This window comes from Zosterops lateralis, assembly GCF_965231275.1.
Source record: "Zosterops lateralis genome assembly, chromosome: 1".
NCBI classification, from domain to species: Eukaryota; Metazoa; Chordata; class Aves; order Passeriformes; family Zosteropidae; genus Zosterops; species Zosterops lateralis.
Window position 1 is genome coordinate 20,768,799 of NC_139762.1, and position 19,109 is coordinate 20,787,907.

Genomic DNA, 19,109 nt, shown 5'->3' on the forward strand with positions numbered 1-19,109 from the left:
TTCTACAAAATCCAGTGATGCAGCCAAGAAAAAAATAGTTCTCCAAAAATTTCTTGGGTTTCAAGAATAAGTATAGGTTAGTAAAGCCATAAATACACTGAAAAGATTTTTCAATTAATACAAACCATTTTCAACATATGAAGAAAACAAAACCAACAGCAAACAAACAAACAAAAGCACCAAAACAAAAAACAAACGAAAAAAACCCCCAAACAACAAACAAAACCCTAAAAAACAACACCACACCAAAGCCCAGGAAGCAAAGCACATATTTGAAGAGCATTGGGAGGTTAAATGGGAATGTTTTTCCTTTGACTAGCTTACTCTGTCTATGCCAGCTCCTCATGATCCTCCCAGGGGAAAACAAAGCTGTTCTGTTACCTAGGCTGGGTTACCAGCCAAGTCATATTGCTTCAGCTTTTCTAGCCTGCAACTGCATAAAAGTTTTCAGTCCTGCTCTGAGAGCTCAATCAAATGGACACAAATGGTGACACTCAGCTGGTCTCTCCATCAGCTGTTTCCCTGAACAACAGTATAGGATGAGGAGGGCTGGTCCCTTCATTTGGTATGGCAGCACCTAAGTGTCTGTGAGATTTGAGGTAATAGCAATTGCTGTGAATAGAAACCAAAAAACCTCTTTGCCATTAATATTTTGTCATTTCTGGTTAACTTTTTATGTCATTTTGTGAAAGTGAAAGCACATATGCCTTCTTTCTGAATGTTTTGCACTTTTCCTACCAGTTTGTGATTAATTTTATTTACCTAGAATTTGTTAAAGAGTTCATACAGAGGTATCACAGATGGATCATCCAGCCTGAACTTCCTCATGTCATAAGTCATTAGACAGATGACTCATAACTCGTAGGTGAGATGGCCTCTCCTCCTGAAACTACTCAGTTCTCCTACTTAGGGTTATGAGAGCTGAAGAGAATCTCATGTGCCCCCTTGGCCTGCAATGTTCACGTTTGCTTGGAGCTGCTCTGGTGAAACACAAAGGCAGTGCTACACAGTTCTTGTCAGCACCAGAATCTGTGAAAATAACATGGGTGTGGTGTAGCTTCTTGTTCTCCACATGCACATACAAGATTGATGAACAGACAACGACAATTTCAGGCAAATTCAGCGTCACTGAAGGCACACAAATGTTTAGTAAAACAAATGTTTTAGACTAAGAAGTGCTTTTTCCACTTTATTGTTGAATGCTGATAAAAATATTTGCATCTGTGTTCATCTGCCATGGAAGGTTTCAAGGATTTATAATTGTAAATTGCTATACTGTAATTAAATGCAGTAAAAGCTACATGGCTTTAAAATTATACAGTTTTCCTTCATTCTACATATTCCATATTCATAAATTATACAAATCCTATGAAAAGCTGAGAATATTTAAGGCAATACTAGAGGTGTTAAAAGCAGAAGTAGTAAAGATGACTGTTTTAAGAAAGCTTCTAATTAAGCTAAATGGAAGTGATCCTCTTTCAGAAATACCTGTAGGATGACCCCATCCTGCAATAATTTTGAATTTCATGGATGCTGATGAGCAGGTAATTTCCAGAAACACTACTGCATCAAAGTGTGATATTACTTGAAAATAACGAGTGCTTCCTAGACTTGTTTCCAAGTTGCTAGGACTGCTAGCAAGTGATTCATTTGTATTTATGAGTTTATAAGTGTTGTGAAGGTTATATATAAATAATGTAAAATAGCAGTAAGTTTAGTGTTTGAAATATTAGTTATTGACACAGAATTTAGAACAAAACTTCCTTTATATTAGGTAGGAAATAAAGAAAATGCATCAGCATGAAAGGGATCTTTATAGTCCTTTAAATTATCCCAGTACTGCCTCTCACTTTCTGTTAGAAAATATTAACTATGTTTTCACAATTTATCACTCACTGAAATAAAAAATTTAGAAGTGATCACAAATAAGAGGTGTCAAAAAGGACAATGAAAATGTAGAACTTGATAGTAAAATCCATACTTTTATAACTTGTAACTTCATTAGATTCATAGATTTTAGCTACTCAAATAAAGATGGTTACTCATGTGCATAAATGTTTCTTACATGATTTCCTAATTTTCAAGACTTTCAAGTCTCATGAATTTAAATATATATTTATATAAATGAGCAAAGATTAAACAGAAAGATTAGGAAGCGTTGCAAAACATAAATGTGTTTGTTCTTGCAATAAATCATGTTATTTTAATACTATTCATGTCAAATCAACATGACCAAAGAGGAACATAATTTTTAAATTCCTTATTACAATGAAACAAAGAAATTCTTACAGGAGGGGAATCCTGTTACATTAAGTAACAGTTGTCTGCCATTGTTTTTGTTCAGTAGGAGATCTGTCAGCTCTTTCAGTACCTGAGAACACTTCAACAAAAGGAAACTACTGGGGATGTGTCCAAGGATAGATCCTGAAAGACCTAATAAAGCCTAAAATATGCATCACTGTATCAGATGGGGAATTTTACTTAAAATCAATATGAATAAATATAATGAACACTAGACATCACAAAGGACAATATTAAGATCTTGTGGAAAATGTATATAATGAGAATAAAAGAACTAAGGACAAAAATAAATAAGGATTTCTTCTATACACCTTTTTTGCTCAATACTCTGGAAAGTGTCTGAAAGATGAATTTTCTAAGCTGACCAAACTGCTGAGTAGCTATATTCCATTAGGGTCCTCTTTCCTGAAAAGGAGTCTGGGAAGTATGCAAGACAATATTATCCATTAAAATGGGCCAACTTTAACAATAGTTATTGCTATTTTAAAGATGGCACTTCTTTTTTGTGCTCTGTTTTCTCAGCCAGTCGTCAGAGAAATAGGCGACTACTATTGGTTACTTATATTTTAGAAAAGAACTTTTTCCACCCTCTTTTTGGGGGATGAATATACCTTTGTGCACTGCTCCAGTGAAATGATACCTCTTCGAACTGTGAATATCTCAACACTTAGTTAAGGAAACAATCCTGATAGCTCAGGTTCAGCTGGGTGTCATAGCTTCTTTAATTTGAATGGAGCTAGTGGAGAATCAGGGCCGGTAGAAATACCAAAATTAATTGCAGAAGCAGCAGCAGAGAATGGAGAACCAGGCAGAGCTATTGAAGAGGATTTTGCACTGATTGTGGCTCACATCATTCCTTGTCCCAGCACTCTAACTCTGGAGGTTCCACAAAGGACAGTGTTGAGGCCATCAGGTCGTTTTGACTTTTCCTTCTTGTACCAAATCTCCATTTTCTCTGATCCATCAACATCACCATGATGGAAGAAATATTGACAAAAATTGTATCTTTAAATGCTGACTAGATCTAAGTAATTTGTAATCTTTTTGTTACCCAGTATCAATGTCCAGGGTCTGAGGCGCAGACCTGTAAATGTTTGGCGTTATCTTCATTTTCACCTTGTGTAGTACAATTAGAAGCTCCCTTCAACTGCGACAACTATTTTTCATCATCTTTTGAAGCCTAAAAATTATTCTTTTTTATTTCCGGTTGCACTTCACCACAATTCTCTCTCATTGTTATGAAGTGGGATTGCTAAACTACTGATAAATAAAGTCCAGCTTTGAAAGTACAATTCACTTTCTTTCCATTTCTCCCAAAGAGCTTACAAAGACTCCCCACACTCTCACCAGTGGAGGTAGGACAGACACAGAGCTAACAACAAAGTGTCAAGGCTTGTAAAAATCAAAAAGAACTCTCAGAGAGGAAGCCCTTAATGTTTGCTTAGATTCTACCCAGAGATAAAACAGTATATACCTTCCTATTAAAAATGTGATTTCAGCATTTGCATGTATTACTTGCTGCAGAGACAGTTCCCATATGGTTATTTAAGTAATTGAAAAAAATTAAACACTCAGACTGTGGGTTAAAAAAACAGCTTGCAGTGACAAATAGTTCTTAAAGCCTCATCAAGCAACCAGAAAATAAAACATCAGTGTTTTTCATCCTGCTACCTTCAACGACACGCAAAATTTTAATTGGCACCTCCCAGCAATGATATATATTATCACCAGTATCTTAATATGTGCACATTTTTTATCTGCAATATTTAAATGTTACTACTACATGCAAACATGAAAACTTATGCATGCTCTATAATGGTATTTTTACAAATGATAGGGTCTCTAAAGATGTTTTCATATGGAGACCTAAAATTATTCAGAATGATTACAAACATTTGTCAGTAATTTTAATTTATTTTTTTTTACTCTTGACTGTACAGTAGAAAGTGTAGCTCTTAGACAAAGCTACCTTCAGCTGCAAATATAATGAAGAAAATGTAGTTTCTGACCTGTGGCCCATTTCTGTGGTGATTTGCATCACAGTGTAAATATCATGTCATTTAATGCATTTTCTGACAGTAATTCACAAACAGTTTAAATTAGAAAACTGTTCAGAGAACAAATCCCAAAGCAGATTTCATTCCCTTGCAAATTAGGGAGGAAGAGGTTATAAAAGTGGTATGTAGGGAATACATTTAAGCAAAAATATAGCAAATGTTGCATTTCAGCAGATTACTGAACAAATTACTAGCTGTATCTAAAGCATAATGCTGAGGACATACAGAGAAACACAAAGCAATGGAAAGAAGAAAATGCCATGAACATTTTCTCTAACCTGTACCACATTAAATATTCTGTGGAAAATAAGCCATTTAAAGTTAAAATGAATTTTTTTTTTTTTTTTCTAGAGGTTTATTGAATGTTTAGGTTTCACAACACTCTTCAGCAGGGTTTGCCTCTAAAGCAATGGGATTCACTCACAGGAGACGGCTGGGTCCTCATTGCTGCCATCAGGGCAGTCCAGGTGAGAGTCAGAGGCTGATCCAGGCACCATGGGCTGCCCATCCCTGCAGGTGGATTCTTCCAAGGAGCAGAAGCCTGGTGGCTCTGATGATGCAGCATCCATGAGCTGGATGCTATTCAGGCAGATGAAACCTGCCCTTCTCTGGAGTCTTCCTTTAAACATGAGCTGTCAAGTGTTACAGTTAAAATATTTGCATTAACAGACAACAGAGTGAAATTGATTTTTATTTACACAAAACAGTTCTAAGTGTAAAAGTGCTGCATGACTTCCATTGCAAAACTGTCATAAATTCCAAATCACAATCTGAAATTTTGTATGACTATCTCAGGTTAAAATTACAGAAAATTTAGTGAATTCCAAGAATGAAGTTTAAAAAAAAAAAAAAAAAGAAAAAGTCTGTTTCAAAGAAAAATTCCTCATCTCATGAACCTTTAGCTAAAAATTAGTAATATCCCTGCGCTTTAGAAAGGTGTCCTGAAATTTGATATCCTAAAGACTCCATCTTCCTTTCTGAAGTATCTTCAAAATTTCATTTTGCAGATCCTCAAGAGAAAATCTCCAGTTACAGGTACATAAAATGAGCTAGACACTGTCCTCAGACACCAACTGCTACATCAGAGCTTAAGAACACATAAATGTTTCATTGTGTAAAATAAAATGGATTCACCCAGTTTCTGCAGTGGGGTTGGTCCCTACCTGCCTGTAATCCTGGAACTGTTCTGGGCACTGGATGGGAAGCAGCTGATTTGCTTAGATCAAAACCTTCCTAGGAACAATGCCGATGTTTTAATTATTTGGACTATCACACACCAATCCTGGGCCTATGCCCTCACCCTGCTTATTTTACTGCTATTGACATAGACACAGAGATTCAAGCATTTCTCTCTCTGACAGTTCCCTTGCTCTGAGCAGATTTAGCACAAGCTGATTTATAGCAATGAAATTCCAGAAGAACATCTGTTGCTCCTGGCCACAGTGGAGCCCAGCTCTGTTGGCTCTCAAAGCAATGAAATTACCCCATTTGTGCTCTCCAAGTTCCTTTTGCCTTAGATAATGCAGCAAGCAGGAGGAAGAAAGCTTGGATTCATCAAAAGGACTAGGGTGGCAATAAAAGAAAGCACTGAGAAACAAGAGCAGGGGTTGGAGGAATAAATAAAAATGGATTTGTGGGCTTTGACAGGCTAGGACATGACCAAAGTGTGAGTCTCAGAAAGTAGTTATGTGCAAGGGTCAGAAAGCACTGTGTAAGAGTATCTGACAAAACAGAAGAAAACTAGAAAAGATGTGATTTGGAGCATAAGCAGAAGGGTCTAACACACTCTCCAAAGCCTGGGAATTAGGTTGGAGTGAAATTTCAAGAGACATTTTTCTTTCTAAAACATAAGAGTTAAATAGGTCATTATCTTCCCCTAGAGAAAATTTCTTCAAAATTACAGAAGTTTTATAATACTTTCCATTCTCTCTCTACCAGTTCAAAAAGCACAATGCTGTGCTGAAAATATGAAACAAGCACAAATTTAAAGATAATATTTACCTATCTTTAGTAAAAGTAAAGTTTTTTTAGTAAAAGTAAAGATCCCTAAGTTGTAGGGATCCTTGCAGTCTTTGTACAAGAATACATAGTTGCAGCTTCCTACTTATATACATACAAGCTAAGCGGGCGTTTGTTTATTTATTTTTAGATACTGTAGATAGCTTAATTACACATCTGCTTGTGTATTCAAAATTGTCCTTGTGGGAAAAGGAGAGACAGGCAACAACACACACTTAGAACCTACTAGCTTGCTGAAATGCATTCATTCTAACATCTGTCAAAACATCAATTCCTGCAATGGGCTTAGTCTTTGTCCTTTCACAGAGATTTTATTTTCAGCTGATTGCTGAAACAGTAAAATATGATGGTTATTTACGGAACTACAAAAAGAAAACAACTGTAAATGAAAATTTACTTAAAATGGAAACTAGTAAATTAATATAAGAATTAAGTAGTTGCAATTTAGCATTTATCTCTGTTCCTGAAATTTCAAGGAGAAGGTATCTTCCCAATTAGTGATTTACATCATTTCACTGAAGTTCCACAAGGATCATTTGCATCATCTCACTTAACAATACATATACATTTAAATGGGTTGTTAATTCCTGAGTTGGACTCAGATGGCTAATTAGAATCAGATGAGATTTGTATTCATTTTCATATTATTCAAGTCCAGCAGCTTCTGTATGTCATGTTTGTGTAGATATTTCCTTGAGATACAACCGCAGATTTACTCAAATTGAAGCAATGAAAACATAGCAAGGCACTCAATATACATTCAATTTTAACAAATTTTTAGGCTTCCTAGAAGATTTACAAACTAAGAAGTAAAACATCTTCAAAAATTGAGCACATGCCTTTTTCATTCATACCTTTATATTTTCTAAATCCATTGGTAGCTGTATATTTACTTTGACCCATTCATTATTAGTCAAGATGTTGGTTTCCCACAAGACATGCTCCACCTGTAAAATATAGAAAACAATGTTTAAAGATAATTTATGTTCCTCCAGAAATTATCAAGGCCATTTTTTGTCCTACATCTTTTCATGTCCCAGCCAAACAACCATTATATGCAAAGTTGCTCTATGTGAAGAAATAGAGCTTCTCATATTCATCTGCAATCTTTGCACTGAGGTCTACTGAAGAGAAGGAAAGCAACACATGTTTACTGTGACTAAACAGACTAATAATACAATTATCAGGAGTTGAGTTGGTAGAATTAAAGTTAATTAATATGCAAATTAATCCATGTTATTGCTGAATTTAACAATATGTTTCCATGGTGTTCTCTACATAAGTTTCCTTTTCATAAATAACGGCTTATATTATGTTGTGTAACTAATTAGATTCAGTTCTCTTAGAACCGAATTCTGGGTCTACCAAAACTACCCAAGCAATTGTGCGAAAAACTGTTCTTTTAAATCTGTAAAGCAAGCACACAAAGTACAATCTAACAACTTTTAGTCATGCTCCGATTTACCTTAATCCTCCCATTTTCATTCCACCTCCTAAGGATAAAAGGAAGAGTGCTACATATGGTAAAGCTCCCTTTATGCAAGCACTCCAAGCCCTTTTGATTCGATAATCTGGCAAAAGTATCCCACAACTCACTCTGTTTCTGGTCATGATCCTGCTTGGAACATACTGAGGCATAAGGAAAAAGGGCAGAGATTTGAACTTTATATACCCACAAAAAATCTTTTCAAGAAGCAGTTGCAAAGTAGAGCAAAACCAAAAAGACAGAAAAAACCCTCGGGAAAAGTTAATATAGGCTATACATACAAACAGACTTACCATTAAAAATATCAATATTGAGACTATATTTGGGAAGCTGAAAAGTATTGGTCATACCTTTTCCACAGAGGATATTACAGAACTAGTGGCAGTTCAGAAAAAATGCAAAGCAGGGTGAGAGAAATGGAGAGTCTCTTGTATGACGAGAAATTGAAAGTATAAAACCAATTTATCTTACAGGAGATTTATAAAAGGAGTTATGATAGGTGAGCAAAATGTTATCAATACTATAGGCAAGGACAGTAATCTTTATCCTGTTTTATAATATAAAAGAGAAAAGTGGCTGTGAGCCAGCAGAATAACGTTGATATGATTTGTGATGTGCAGACAATTAGTGCTCTTTTCCTACCAAGGCCATTCTGATATATTAGCAAAGCTGGAAGATTAAATCCACATTGAATATGTGTTCAGAGATCAGTTTTGGAAAACTGCAAGACAGGGCCAAGGCAATACTTTAATTTCAAACACTCAGCGACAGAAGAAATCAAATTGGATAAAGCACATGCCATACTTGATTTCAGAAATAAAAGTCAGATGTGAGTTTCTACATCAGTATAGGATGTATTAGTCTACTTTTTTACATTGCATATTCAGTAAAAGTCTTTCAATATTGAGAACACTTCATTCTGTGTGAAACTTGCTTCATTTTACTAAATAATTCAGCCAAAGGAAATCTATTAGCCTACATTAGACTCGTATAAGAAACAGGAAAGGAACCATACTGCAAAGCAGGTTACAACCATAGCCAGTGGTTAAATTTCTGCTTTTATTTAACATGGTCCCTCCCACCTGCATGTACAAACCCTTCAAACACATTTGCATATCTTTTGGGGAGCATTGTATTTGCTGTGTATTTGACTGGATGCACCTTGATACTATAATTTTGTTCATATTCAGGTAATAGCTTAGAAACCCAGCCCCATGACCATTTTTCTCCCAAACTAATTTTAATACAAATAGCTTGTAGCAGTGAAGTTTCGAGTGTTCTGTATAGTTGCCAGACCTTCTGGGACTTTTATTTACATTGAAAACTGTAAGCCACCTCAGATGAACCAATATTTTAAGCAGATTTTACCCTGTGATTTTATACAGCTCTAAAAAGTCAACAATAAAATTTCTTTTCATCACAACACTTGTCGTATTCACCCTGCTTGTCATATTCTTCCACCTCTTTGCTACAAATGGGTTAACCCCTCTAGCACATTCCTTGTGTCACTAGCCTTCTTCTAAGATATGGAAGGTGTTGCTTTTCCAGTAGTTTCCTTCAAGATTTATTTAGGTGATACAGAGGAGCGGTTGCTCAGGATAACTTTACTCTATTCCCCTTACTGTGATATATTACTACAATAAACAACTTTTTGTAAAGCTAAAATGAGCATGAATTGTCCCTTTTCCCCACAATGGGTTATTTTCCTGAGATAATGTCACTCAGGTTTGAAGGATGGAAGAGAAATCATGACTTTTTATAAAAGTCTCCATTTATAAAATACTTTTTATCTTTTTTATATATATATTTCTCTATTGATACATGCACTGCTGTGCAACTACACCCATTATTTTGCCCCTATTTCTCTTTGCAGAGAGTAATTTGCAACAAAGACTTATTTGTTCCCCCACAATGATTAATCAACTTTACCTTCTGCAGAGGAGTGTACTCATATGACTTTTGCAAGTGTTGTTGAACACATAGAAAAATTTTAGTGTATTAAGATACAAATATACTTGCATGCATAAGCATTAGTTGAAATTATTTTTTATTTCTAAATTTCTGTATTTTTCAAAGCCATGCAAGATGTAAAGATTAAGAAAATAAAAGAAAGAAGAATAAGGCCATAACTTAAGGGGAGTAACAAACAACTAATGAACAGCAAATTAGAGACTCAACATCATATTATTTGGTTTCCGTTTTTACTGAAAATGCTACAATTTATCTGTCAGTTAACAGACAGTTAATTTTGTTAATTGAATGTACAAACTAAGAGATGGGATACTGGAAAACAGTGCCATGGAAAGGGTCCTGGGGGTCCTGGTCCATGGCAAGTTGAACATGAGCCAGCAGTGCCCTGGCAGCCAGGAGGGCCAGCCCTGTTCTGGGGGACATCAGGCACAGCCGGGCAAGGAAGGGGATTATCCTGCTCTGCTCTGCTCTGGGGCAGCCTCACCTCCAGTGCTGGGGGCAGTTCTGGGTGCTACAATGTAAAAAAGACTTTAGGCTATTAGAGAGCTTCCAAAGGAGGGCCATGAGAATGGTGAGGGGCCTTGAAGGGAAGCCATGTGGGGAATGACTGAGGTCACTTGGTCTGTTGTTCAGCCTGTAGAAGAGAAGACTGTGAGGAGACCTCATGGCAATCTACAACTTCCTCATGATGGGAAGAGGAAGATCAGGCACCGATCTCTTCCCTCTAGTGACCACTGACAGGACCTGAGGGAATAATCTGAGGCTGTGTCAGGGGAGGTTTAGGTTGGATATTAGGAAAAGGTTCTTCATCCAGAGGGTGGTTGAGTACTGGAACAGCTCCCCAGGGAAGCGGTCACAGCACCAGCCTGACCGAGTTCAAGAAACATTTGGACAACCCTCTCAGGCACAGGGTGTGACACTTGGGGTGTCTTGTGCAGGGCCAGGAGTTGGACTTCAGTGTTGCCAGTGTGTACCTTCCAACTCAGGACATGCTATGATTATGTGAATATTTTATGTTAGCTGAACAGTTAATATTGCCAAATAGGAATTCAAACATGGACCAGAATAGACAAATAATGTTACAAATGCATATAAGCAAGAAGTACTAAAACTGCAATGCAATCAAAGTTCAAAGACACATGAGTCACAATTAAGAAAAATCAAATGGTCAAATGCAGTAGTGTTTAACAAAAAGCACTTTGACAAGCCAGCAATAAAAGAGGAAAAGCTGCAGATTATCATGGCTTGCAAGTTAAATGTAAGTAAACAAAAGGTTACTGTTGATAAAAGAAGCCCATTTTCCTTGTCCTTCTTCATACCCAAGAGCAATTTAAATTCCCTGTCTTCCGATTGATACCATAATGTCTATGTTAGAAAATATGTTCACTCATCTTTGCTCTCTCTTGAAAGAGCAAGGAAAGGTAGAGATAAATTTACAGCATCTGTGTCACTTGCCTCTAAGAACAGTACTGAAACTGTACATTGGGTATAATCCAGTCTCCAGCTGTGTCGGGCCTGTCAGTGATGGGATTTAGCAAGAATTATTCAAAGACGAGAGATTTTGATCAATAAATATAGTGATAGGATATGCAGGAAACTGCAAAGTACACACAATTGAGAGGTTATTTTGAATGAAAGCTTCCAGGGCAGCAGCTCTGCTGTTTTCCAGGGTCAGAACAAACACTTGACCCTCACTTCTGTTTCTTAGTATTGGCTAGTTTTGAAGATTCATTTGTTTTTCATGAACAACCTAATGATTCAGTAGCAAAATGTGTAAAAGCCAACTCTCCATTTCAGTTAAGGAAGTCTTAAACATGAGTCTGTAGATGTATTTCTAGGTAAAACTACCAGCAGAAACTTATGTTTCTGAAGATTTTTCTGGCAAGTTTCGCAGTATGAGTAATTCACATCAGCTTTAAGTTTATATGCAATAAATACATTTCTGATTTGAAGGAGAAATTCAATACCTAAAGCTTAAAAGGGCCAAGAGAATCTGCAGAAGCAGAGTGGACTGATTTAATAAATGTGAGAAAATGTTCTTCTAATGAGCATGTAAGGACAAGTTTCTCAATTAATTCAATCTAGGCTTCCAGTTCTATGGGAACCCAGATGTCAGTTTCCTTATGGTTTTCACTTACATAATTTGCTCTGTTTTCAGGGAAAGAAAACTCTTAAATTGGGTCCATTGATGCTACTTAGGTGAACAGCTGAAATCAATATTCCAATTCTGTCTCAAGGTTGCTAAGAGTGTCATATCTGGGAATTTATTGGCAAATATTATGGCACAAAACTCTGCGTGTTCTGACCAGAACACTGATTATGTTACAATTCCCTGACACAGTAATGGACCATAGAAAAATACAATTATTGGCTTTTATAAATGAAACACGAGCAAAATCCTGGAGTTGTTTTCATGAATATTCTAAGGCACAACTGGAAAGAAATAAATTATTTCCATTACCTGTCCTTATTTTAAAACCTTTTGGCTGTTACACTTTGGGGTTTCTTTGTGAAAGAAGTGGACCTAATATTTAAATATGTGTATTGCTTGGTGATAAAAATTCAACTCCAGCATCAAGATATGAGAGCCTTTAACTTAATGAGAGCAGTTCTACTGCTCTTCCTTTCATTAAGTAGCAGTGCAAAGCATCAATACTAACCTATTAAACCAGACTTCCAAAAGAGAGCATCTTAATATTAGAAAGTCTCACAAGGTAGGGAGGGTGAGAAAGATGAAAACAATTAGCAATGGTCAACTGGCATTTGTGTTTCTGGCAGGGCTCTTTTATCTACTAATAGGTAGAAGAACAGAAAAAATATTGCTCTAATACTTGGGGCAAGACAAAGTAAAGCAGGTATTTAATCAAGAACTTTCTAGTTATCTTGAGTCAACAACTTTCTTTTTTAATATGTCTCTATAGACAAAAGCACCTGTTTTCTTATTTCCATAACAGAAAGAAGGCTAGAAAAGCTGTTACTATAGATTTCCCCCCTGAAATCTGAAATTTATTTAATCCTGCAATAGCTGGTTCTGTCCTTGAAGTCTTACTGCAGAACATTCACTCATCCAATTAGTTTATAGCTGAGATAGTGAACATCCAGGTTTTGCAATTCCACAGACCAGTGGAATGGTACCAAGCCACTTTTTGCACAAGCTGACTCAGGGGACAGACATGTAGGGCTGCCATACTTTTACCTTTTGGAAATGAACACGTTTCTCCTTACCTGATTCATAAGCAGTACTGCCTTGAGACCACTGCTATCTGCCATGGAGTAGTGAAACCGAAAATGGCAATTCTTGCTGGAGCAATGACACATGGAGCTGTTTAGATGAGCCCTTTCATATAATGCATTGTAATTAGTTTCTAACCACTCAAAATGGCCTGGAAAAAAAAATAAAGGTCACTTTTTCACAAAACATTTTTTTTCTCAATCTTTAAAAAGAAAGACTGCTCTCATGTAATTACACCAAAGACTCATCCCAGAAAGAATGAAATCTGATCATGCTGATGATGTGACTTAGATGTCATCTGTTTCCTGTTATATTCATTTTACCCACAGGTAGCCCCAGCAACCATGAATTACATCAGTCAATAGTATCTCAAAGTTTTTACTAAAAACCTGCAAGAATTCCCAGCTCAGCCCCCTTACATTTACAAACATTCAATATGTAATGGCAAATATATGTGGACACTGGGCTTTCTTCCCACTGTGGTTCCCAGGAAATATGGTTTTTATGGCAATGCTTAAAAAGACAAAACAAAAAAAGGTCATCTGCATTACTGCTGCAGGAAGCAGTCACTTCTCCACCGTGTAATCAAGGTCTTTACTTCTCAGACAGAACTTCTGCAGCAAAATGTTGGAAGCATATTGTCTTCCCACCTGAAGCAAAAAAGCAATTTGTGCTCTTCTTGACCTGCTGGCCCTTATAAAAGCATTCCTGCAGAGATCTAAAGGAGTTCTCCATCCTCTGAAGACTGTCTATTAGTTTTCAGAAATAAAAAGGCTAAATAATTCTTACTAAATATATCAGCTCTTTCCCCTGCCTCCTGAGTCACTGAATATTTTGTTGCCTTCTGCAGCAACTATTAAAATAATACACCAGGACTGATTAAAGGTCTTAAGTCTGCAGTTTCTGTGTTTATTTCTCAAAATACAATTTATCTCAAATGCAAATGTTACACAACCTCAAGGTGAAGGAAGTCACTTCACAAGAAAAATGCTCATTTTTATAAAGGACCACTGCAGTGGTTCGGCTTTTCCAATGGGTGCAGCTCCGGCCAGCCCTGCCACCACTACAACCAGGGGGCCACTTTGCCAGAGGCGTGGGCAAACCCGACCACGGTGCGGATAGTGCGCAGAATAGAAAGGCGGGACTCTCAGGATGTGCAACCAAGGGGTGCGTGTTCCCCAAGGCAGCGCTCCGAGGAGAGACGCTGACCTCGGAATGCCACGGCTCTTTATTGAGTGGGTTACAGGGGTGGGATTGCGTGGGACCAATCACAACCTTTTGCCAACGTATAATGAGGGAATGCACAACTTTTGAACCAATAATAAGTAACTTGGGGAGGAGGAATACATGATGAGGGGGTGGGGAAGTTATATAACTTAAAGATTGACACTTAACAGAAAAGTGGTAAACAACTATTATGGGATAGGGTTACCAGGACAACCAAGGTTTTGGCGGGAAAGTCTGGGGGAAGGAGAGAAGGGGAGAAGGAGAGGGAAGGAGAGGCCATCTTAAACAATAGTAATAATTACAAAATTATAAAACACAAATTATAAAACCAAACTGGAGCAGTGAAAACCCAATTGGAATTGAATTTAAGCACCACCACAGACCATGTCCTTTTCTTTCTGTTGTCTATTTACTCTTTGCACTATGCAATGATTTACATTGTAATATATTCTTGAAATATCCTTGGAGTTAAGCTTGTAATTTCATGCCAGAGCAACTAACTTTTATATAAGGGAATAATGTAGATTCAACCCAGATTTCTCTTTGACAGACATGAACAAAGCCTCTACACTTCCATGACTATTATCTTGTGCATAAGAGAAATATGCTCCACCAGAAGATATGCTACCAGTTGTTTATCTAACTTCAGAGTTCTCTGATGTCATAAAACCAACCAATTTTAGTTTCTGAGCCTGGTGATATATATTCTTTTCCCTCTTTCCTTTCAAGTACTTGAATCATTAAAAGCAGGGCAAAGAGTACTTGATATGATTCTTTTGACAAGAAGTGCACTGCTCTAAATAAACCAAAGTCCTATGAAGTATCCAGAATGATCCTGTGTCCAAAAAAGCATGCTTACTCTTCTTTAGGGAATGCATTTTATGTAAGTATTATGATTGCTTCTGCTTAATCCAGTGTAACATAAACTATGGAAACCACGATAGCATCTATGAAACATCAATAAAGGAAACAAGAAAAAAGTACTTTCTGAGCAGTATTACAGGGGAATATAAAACCTCTGTAAGAATTTTTGACACTAGAGAAATTAAGAGGAAAAATTTTAGATAAATTTCCTACAATAGAAAGCTAGAGAAACAAAGCAATAAAGGAACAAAGGAAAAGTCTTCCAAGGACAAAAAGTATTTTATTAAATTTAGGGATAATAGCAAGGGAGGATTATTCAAAAGCTATAAGAAATCTTTTCTTTATAAATATCATTGTTTAGACCTCTTTATAATTTATTTCTTACCTCTCTTTTATTTATAGAAGTGAAAGCTTTGATCAAAATTAGAATATAAAGCTTAGTCAAGCTCTATTTGCATTGCAAGTTTGAGCCCTCAAGCATGGTATTTTTGCAGTTTGCATACCATCTCTTTAGTTTTTAGAATTTATTTTATATTCGACCCCTTCATTTACCTCTCAACACGTCTGCATGAATAGAAATACTGAATCTAATGAGAGGTCAGCAATCACAGTTCAGATTTTCAATGCTCATGATGAATTAAATTCTGTGTGTTGTTTTGATGTTTGTTTCTTCGCACATTTTCATTTTTCTTTATGACTTAGAAGCACGGGGAGTGTCTCCAAGCAGTTGGGAAAATTCACCCTACTCATCTGTCTGTGCATATCCATACAATAATGCCCTATGCAAGAAACATTCCCAAATATATTCTCTTTCCACAGACAGTGCTTGTAATATAGTCCTGTAAAAAGCCTTACAGAATTTCAGTATCTTTTCTCAATATTGCCTAAAAAGGGAACCCTAACTAGCTTTTCAGATGTCATGTTAAGGTATGGCACAGATCCAATGAATTTCAGGCAGGTTTCTCAAATAAAATCAAGTGAAAAATCTCTTTTTTGTTAGGTACCCCAGTAAATATTGGAAGATGATATGACTCTTCTCCTCACATTTAAGGGGAAAAAAAATCTGCTTTACTCTATGCTCTCCCTTATACATACCTGCAAAAATTAATTTTAACATAGTGCATACACTCTGGCATTTTTCCTTGATATTCAGTGATAATTTGACTTATGGTTACTAGACTGTATTGAAATGCATGCTAGAATTTATTTTAATATCTTTTTAAAAATAAAACCAGTATCTAACATTCATTCTGCTTCTATCAATGAGATGTGCTCCATTTCTGTGGGTTCGAAGTTCAAGCAGTAATCTCCACAATATCAGTTCTTCAAAGCTGCATCACAAGCTGTATTGCTACAACCAGCAGTACTTGACCCCTCTGAAGGCAGCCTCAGTACACAAGCCAAATACTTAGCAGGCAAGACGATTCCATCTCTCAATAGAACACTTAGAGATTTACATCCATTACGATTTCAAAAACATTTCCCATAAATCCACAGACACGTACTAGACAGTGACTTCAAAAACAAGTGATGATCTTTACTTCTTAAAATTGCAGCTGGACTAATTTTGTTTATATTTTCTAAAATATTTTTTTATTTACAGTTGCCCTAATAAAAGGTTTTAAAATTAATTTCCAGACTGTAGGTTCAAGCAGAGTAGTACTGAACAAGCCAAATTGCCAAGTATCAAAATCAAACAAAACAGAAAAAAACCACACAAGGGCTGTGGGCTTTGATGGATTTGATTTGATTTAATTTCACCAAATTTTTGCACAGATCTCATACAGAGAATAAATTGGAGAATAAATCAGCTATTAGTTTATATTGGAATTTTTTTGTTAAAATATTTCATGAATGCCTGAAAATAATTAATTAATTCTTACAATAAAATATTTTATATCTTACCAGCAGGAGTGTTCACAATACCCTTATTAAACAACTAAAACATAACCTAATTTAAGTACAAAACATATACAATTACTTTTTGTAGTTCTGTTCTGTTTTGGCATTGAACCACCATAAAAAGCACTATATTCTTCATGACAGTAATTTTGAGTTAAATTAAATCCCCACCTTTGGTGCTGTTGCTGAAATCCTTCAGGAGGGAACAGGAGGCAATCCTGAGTCCGGCTTGCAGCCGTGCCCTCTGAGCAGGCCCAGCCAGCTGCTCTGAGCGCCACTCGCAGAGGCCAAGCTCAAAAATGGACACCTGTGCTCCTAAAAGACAAACAATCGCTTCTTAAGAGGTCATTATTTATCAGACTATTCTCCATTAGAAAACTAGGCTTATTAAACTCCTTGACAACATTTCTGCTTCTTCAAAAGCTTACTTCCAAAGCCCTGTGTATCCCTGATTGCTGTCCTGCATTTCTGCCTGCCATCTTTACATATTCCAAGAAATCATTCCCTCAAGACAAATGCTTCTTTCAAAGCAATGGAGTGCTATTTATGTTAGCCAGTCATCACAACCTTCATGAATTCAATCCTGCAGAGAGAGTTGCTAGGTAACATAAAAACTGACATGTAATAATAAAAAATACCTATTTACTTTTCCAGGTGATAGCTACAGAAAAATCACTTTTAAATGAGGTTAAACTCAGCAGCATCTCCACAGTACTTGTGACAGAATACTTTTTTTTAGAGACAGAAAGGTTCTGAGTGCATCACCACATATTTTTGAGATCTTTTTAAGGGCATGGCATGCCGGACTAATCTAGTTGCCTTTGGCAATGGTCAGGATTTTAAGCAGGATTGCACCATGACAATGGAAGTTTCACTTCTTAATGTTATTGCAGTGGAAAAGTGATTCCTTGGTTAAGACACATTACTAAATAGCAGTCAGGATATCTCAGAGAAAACATTCCTAACTCTACGGAGAAAACATTTTCAGGTTAGTTCACACAGATGTTATTGTCCCCTTCATCTGGAAGATGTATTATTCACATTACTGACACCTCAGTGAAATGGCCTGTCCAGGCAGTGCTGCAAACCTTTCATTTTTTCCTTGAGCCAGTGCCAAATAAATGTGCACTTTTTAAACTATGTGTATTATTGAGAAAGAGCTTGTCAATAATTTTTTTTCTTATCGAAAATGCACAGTTCCACAAGGGTCTGGGAAAGGATGGATTTTGTCAAAATCCACCATTCAACATACATTTGCAAATTCTTTCAAAAGGAATCAAGCTTTTTTTAATGCTTTTGAAGTAATGATATGAAACATTTTGAGTAATTTTGTGGGATTTTTTTAAATTTAGGGTTTTTTTATTTTTGAGGTTTTGGTTTTTTTGAAAAAATACCCATTTTCCATCTCTTAATGCTACAGCGTGTCAGACAACAGTGAGATTAGTATTTTGGATTTTCTGCCTCCCATCCCTGTGGCAGTTCATCTCAAATACCTGCACCTGTAATATTAAAGGCTACGTCTTTGCAGGATTAGAATTAACTGAGGAATTAAGTTTAAGATTTTGTCAGTTGAAGTATTCATAGTGGATTTTTGTCAAAATTTATACATTATAAGTAATACATATATAATTACTTTAGGTTTTCTGAAAAAAACCATAACTTTGCAGTGAGGCTTTGTCACATCTGTGTTACAAGTGACTCAAGGAGGACAAAAGCCTCATTCTCTCTTACAGCATTCCACTTTCATGCCTTGGAGCTCTTTGCTTTCATCTCTAGTAGAGATCAGAAGGACAGTCTTAGTAGGGTTCTTCACATATATAATTCTTTGGGAGTTGAGACAGAATTTTGCAGAGCAGCCACTTGGATAAGAATATGAAGCCTTTGAACAAAAGGTCTACTAAAGGTATTAAAGGAGATTTTTGCATTACATGTGTTTCAAAAGATAACTTCAGTATTTTCTATATTACAGCCAAAGTATTTTTTTCTGCAGCCTATATTCAAATGTATGATAAAGAGCTGTGTGTGTTTTGAGTGATAGCAAACTATTTGG

General features: G+C 36.3%; 1 protein-coding gene across 1 annotated transcript in view; it reads right to left on the bottom strand.

Annotated features, from left to right (window-relative positions):
* Positions 1-19,109, bottom strand: part of MALRD1 (MAM and LDL receptor class A domain containing 1) — a 239,833-nt gene that overhangs the window by 205,119 nt on the left and 15,605 nt on the right. The window contains exons 6-9 of the mRNA XM_083877445.1: positions 17,231-17,374; positions 13,060-13,217; positions 7,232-7,324; positions 4,783-4,990 (exon numbers count right to left, since the gene is read on the bottom strand). Coding sequence (XP_083733571.1) covers positions 4,783-4,990; positions 7,232-7,324; positions 13,060-13,217; positions 17,231-17,374 — 603 coding nt within the window. The remainder of the gene's footprint in view (positions 1-4,782; positions 4,991-7,231; positions 7,325-13,059; positions 13,218-17,230; positions 17,375-19,109) is intronic.